The sequence below is a fragment of the Ranitomeya variabilis genome, chromosome 1 (genome assembly GCF_051348905.1).
Source record: "Ranitomeya variabilis isolate aRanVar5 chromosome 1, aRanVar5.hap1, whole genome shotgun sequence".
NCBI classification, from domain to species: Eukaryota; Metazoa; Chordata; class Amphibia; order Anura; family Dendrobatidae; genus Ranitomeya; species Ranitomeya variabilis.
Window position 1 is genome coordinate 890,853,038 of NC_135232.1, and position 5,697 is coordinate 890,858,734.

General features: G+C 38.8%; 1 protein-coding gene across 1 annotated transcript; it reads left to right on the plus strand.

The window, feature by feature from the left end:
* Nucleotides 1-411: 411 nt before the first annotated feature.
* LOC143788665 (fatty acid-binding protein, intestinal-like) lies at nt 412-4,802 on the plus strand. Its single transcript, XM_077278487.1, has 4 exons — nt 412-567; nt 1,512-1,684; nt 3,831-3,938; nt 4,627-4,802. The coding sequence occupies exons 1-4, from the start codon at nt 501-503 to the stop codon at nt 4,675-4,677; spliced, it is 399 nt and encodes a 132-aa protein (XP_077134602.1). The 5' UTR covers nt 412-500; the 3' UTR covers nt 4,678-4,802.
* The last annotated feature ends 895 nt before the right edge of the window (nt 4,803-5,697 follow it).

The following is a 5,697-nucleotide window of genomic DNA, read 5'->3' on the forward strand; positions in this document are numbered from 1 at the left end:
CTAAACATGGGTTGGAGAAAAAGTTTTGTGTTATCATTCATATTCTCCGATAAAAGGCCAAGAAAGCAAAAATTCTGCCAGTGTATGTAACCTTTTGAGCAGTACTGTAACTGTATCTTAAATACACAGTAAAAATACCAAAACTTGTGTCAAAAAGTTAAAAGCTCTTGGCGTATTATTTTACACAGGGAAACATGAGAAAGCTTCTTGTCTGCATTAATAGCTTTGCACCGTCATAAAGTTTGGCATATTGTGAACTACGTACTGTGCAATCAATACGCAGAAAATCAGGGCAAAGTTTAGCACTAATGAGGAGAGTCCTTCAGGAGGAGGAGAATATCTATTAATTAACATCTTGACTTCAATCAGACTTTAGTCAGCCACATCACATGGTGATCAGCCTATAGATAACAGGAGGATATAAATTGGATGGAGACACACAGATCTGCATCTCAGGTTGATCATTCTGTGCATCCTCGATCTCACCCACAGCCGTCATCATGACCTTTAATGGAACCTGGAAAGTTGACAGGAGTGAAAACTATGAAAAATTTATGGAGGAAATGGGTAAGTTACTGACTCTCTTCCATTTCTTCACTTAAGATCAAGGATTAAAAGGTCTCTCTAACAGCAAATTCCAAAGGGTTACACAAAGCTCAATGGAAGAAAAATACAGAAAGGCTTAATTTAGACAAATGCTAAGTTTTGCCAGTTAGGCTGGTTTCACATTTGCGTTTTTTGCAACTGCGTTTTAGCGCTAAAAAACGCATGTGTTTTTTTTTCTATACTTAACATTAAAAACGCATGCGTTTTTTTGCATGTGTTTTGACGCGTTTTTGGCAACGTAAGTGTTTTTTAATGTGTGCGTTTTGTTGCGGAAATGCAACCTGTAGTAATTTCTAGCGGGGTTTTTTGTATTGCTGTCTATGTAAACGCATGCGTTTTTAAGCACATGCGTTTGCATGCATTTTTAAACGCACGTTTCTATAGAAAAATACAAGAAAACACAAGAAAAAACAAGAAAACCCTAACCCTAACCCTTGGTTTACTAGGGATCCTAACCCTAACCCTAACCCTAAGGTTAGGATCCCTAGTAACCCTAGGGATCCTAACCCTAACCCTAAGGTTAGGATCCCTAGTAACCATAGGGATCCTAACCCTAACCCTAATCCTAACCCTAGCTATTTCTGTTTATAGTGGGCTTTCTAGTTGATTTTGATGATTGGCAGCTGTCACACACTTCTCATCATGCGTTTCAAAAACACAAACGCTGGAAAAAATGCTTGTAAACGCGTCAAAACGCAGCGTTTTTTTACCACATGCAAAAACGCATGCGTCTAAAAAACGCAGCGTTTAAACACGTTTACATGCGTTTTTGCACCAAATGCGTTTGCGGTAAAAACGCTGCGTTTTTAAACGCAAGTGTGAAACCAGCCTTAGAGGTCTAGAGGTGCCGAATAATTAATTTCAGTCTTCTATTCTCTTCTAAAATTGACTATGTTTTCTCATAGGTGTTAATGTAATGAAAAGAAAACTCGCTGCACATGATAACCTGAAGATCACAATCCAGCAAGATGGGGACAAGTTTAATGTGAAGGAGTCTAGCACTTTCAGAAGCATCGAGATCAACTTCACCCTTGGGGTCACATTTGAGTACTCTCTTGCAGATGGCACAGAGCTCTCAGTAAGTGAAAATATAATCTTTGATGTAAAATCTCAATATGGCATGGGTAGCATGGTTTGGTTATTGTTACAATACAATCTTTGAACTGTGACTAGAATATGATTTGGGGTGTAATCTACGGAACATGCAAAAATTATAAAAAAAATAAATTCAACCCGTAAGTTTTGAATACCATCATAAAGCCCCTGGGATGTTACGGTATTTAGCCATCAGGACATAAAGAGAATCATTTACAAACTATAGATGCACATACACATTTCATGAACGTTGGCTGCACCCGCCAAGTATGTAATGTGTGTAGATGGTGTCCCAACCCTCTGCAATGGCAGATGTCAGGGGAAAAGGAGGATTGGGTTTGTAGGATTTGTTCCCACAACATATAACCCTGCTTTTCTCGCTCTACCAATTATGGCTCATGCAGACAGCAGTCAATCTGGATCCGATCGTGGACCACAATGCATGGTCTAGCTTCGGGCCTCCAGACCCAAGCCTCAAAAAAACATGAAGCTGGCATGCTCTAGTCAGGAGAGTTGTGGGCCGTCTAGGCAATTCGGTCTGTTCTCGGACCAATTTGCACAAATGTCTCCATGAGCCCTTAAGAACACATGCATACTTAGTTTGGAACTAAACATAAAAGTGTATGGGGGCGGGAGGTATAGCGATCAATAGCTGAACAAGCATTCATCTGAGAGCTACCTAAAGGTGTATGACTAGCTAAAAGAGGTTGACCCACTACTATGTATCACATCCACTGTATTGATCATATAAAAGTATACTATTTGCAATTTACTTACTGCTACAGGAAACCTGTCTGGTACCTCATACTCGCTCATTGCATGTTTAACTGTCATATGCCTCTCTCTATACACAAATAGTGAGAGACCTGCCAATTTTGCTAAGCCGGAAGGCGAGAATCTGGCAATTAGATGCTGGCAATGAAGGAACCTCTATTTGGGCAGTATGAGTCTCCTGATTAACTCCCCTGATTTAAAAAAATATATATTTAGTGAACGATAACAATTTTTATTTAGTATGGCACCACCTGGTGGTCAAGCTGCGTAACAATGTGCATGTCCATTTAATAGAGGGCAGGGTAGAAAGCTAATTCTATTGGCTGCTCTGCTGTACACAGTGAAGCACTGTAGATATTAGGCTGTGGGGGGGGGCACTAAGCAGAAATGTCCACCAGCACACAGCCCATTACCGGGACCCGAACATTCTATACACTTTGAACACCAGGAGACGCCACACTAAGTAAAGGAAATGCCAAAAACTTTAACTTGATTGTGTTTTTAAAAACATGAGAATTCCAAATGTTATTCATGTTTTATGGTCTATACACTGGATGTTATATATAACGGTGGGCTAACCTCATTAATGGTAAATTCCAATTGTTACATTTGTAGCACTAATACTATAGATTTACATTCTTAGCCCTCGCTCACACGGTCGAGTGCTATCTGATGTTTTAGTAGATAGCACTCGGCCCAATGTTATTATACTATGGGGCAGCGAAGATCAGTGATTTATTTCATGCTGATTCGGCAAGGGAAAATAATTGCAACAGCCCACACCTATACAAGTCTATGGGTGCAGGAAAAACATTGGATGTCACCCATGTGCAGTCCAATGTAGGCGCGCAGAGACAATGGAGAAGATGGAGAAATTACGTTTTCCATCTTCTCTGCACCTGTGCTGCAATTTTCTCACTCGAGTGAATTGTATCACACTCACAATGTGACGGAGTTTGAGCCGAGTGACATTTGCAAAAATTGGCCCAATTCCTTCCCATGAGAGAACATACGCCAGTGTGAGGGAGTCCTTAGGTTGGAATACGCCCTTATTTTTTAGTCACTAGTGAAATTAATAAATTAGACATTAATAAATTACACAAAAAATACCAGAGCAAAACAACAACTAGGATGCTATAATTAGAATGTGACATACCAACCGGGGCCAGAGTCACATTTGTCTTTGCATTCCTCTATAGCTAGATCCCTGTAGTATACATAATATATACATCACTGATATAAAGAGTCATTATACGTTATCTGACATCTTACTATACCTCATAGTGTGATGAATGGGATGTTAGCTATTATTCACAGCTGTATCACCAAATTCTGCACTTTCTTCCCACCACCAGGGCGCCTGGGTAACAGAGGGAGATAAGCTTGTAGGAACATTTGCCAGGAAAGACAACGGAAAACAACTGAGGACAAACAGAGTAATTATTGGAGATGAACTTGTACAGGTGAGTTTTAAGTATTTAGTATTTTCTTTTGTGTACTTTTAGTTCAGTTTGGGCATATATTTGCCCACTTTAGAGATTTGAATACCAAGATGGTGGTGATGGAGTTAAAGAAACTGTAGCAGACTATAAAACTGCAAAGTAGATTTCTGTTATGTTTGCAAAAAGATCCCTGACTGGAGTGGCATTTATGGCAAGGCGCAAGGTGTGCCAACACACCACTCGGAAAAGGCACCAAAACCATTAAGAACCATTTGAGCATCTTAATGCATTCGGTGCCTTCTACTCCAAAAAAGCTGGGGAGTGTTTCGGGGTGTTTGCTCCTCATCAGTGCAAAGCAGAAGGTATGATTTAGCTGTGTGAGAAACCTCTGACAAGGGGTTTAATAGATAATGGATTCCTTGTGGGCAGTGCCATCTAGGGTTAAATTGACTAACAGGCCATGCAATGCTTTTCAGGAAATGTAAAAGATATATATGGCCTGTAATTCTCATCACACCAACATAGCACTCTTCACAAGGAGAAAAATTCCTGCTTAGAACATTTTCATTACATGAGTAAAACGCAACGTTCCTCTGTATATTCATCAGAGATATGGTAGTGGTGCTTAGGAAACCTTGCCTTGATGTAATCATTGTACATAAGTTCATGTTTATGTCATTTCATCTCATACATCTCGATTGTCTTTCAGACCTACGTCTATGAGGGAGTTGAAGCCAAGCGAATCTTCAAGAGAGCCTAAGCTATATCTGAAGCAACTGGAAAAGTTACAGACACTGACACCAATACTGCCCGCTATAAAAGAGCAAAAGACTACATCATTAAGTCATCCATTGTATATATTAAAGATAAACTTTATCTACTTGACATCAGAGTCACGTTTTCATTTTCAGTAATAAAAAAACAACTATTGCTTCAGTACTGTACAGCTCATTCAATGTACAGTGATGAACATCCTGGAACAATCACAGATGTGCCTTTAAAGGGAACCTGTCCTAATGCTCCACCAACATATGATTTCAGAGGCGAGTAAGGTTGATGCTGAACTTCAACGTCAAATCCTTTGATTCCTGTAAGAGATAATCTGTCAAAAGAAGTGTATGATGAGGTATTCCCATTAAAAAGACATACAGCTCTGGCATAAATTAATAATCCACTGCAAAGTTTTCAGTTTCTCTGATTTTTCTCTTTTTAGCTATTTTTTGAGTAAAATGTACATTGTTATTTTATTCTATAAACTAGTGACAACATGTCTCCAAAATTTAAGGCTCAAAATGTTGGATATATTTGCAACAAATGAGAAATCGACAAAATAATAAAAAAGAAACAGTGCTTTCAGAACTCAAATAATGCATGCTTTCCACCAGTCTTTCACACTGCTTTTGGATGACCTTATGTCACTCCCGGCACAAAAATGTAAGCAGTTCTTCTTTGTTTGATGGCTTGTGAGTATCCATCTTCCTCTTAATTACATTAATTATATACCATAGGTTTTCAATGGGGTTCAGGTCTGGAGATTGTATAAATCACCAAGAAACAACAATACCACATATTGAGGGGGAATAGTAAGAAATATTCAATATATCCACTCTGTTTTATATTAGATTACCCCATGTGGAAACCTTATAATAAGGACACATCCATCTAACTAGAGCTTAATTCCCATAGGGAAAAATGATGTACCAGTCCATTAATAAAATATAACTTCTTTATTAGAAATATTAAAATAAATGAAAAAGACAAAACCAGGTGTGTGGAAGTT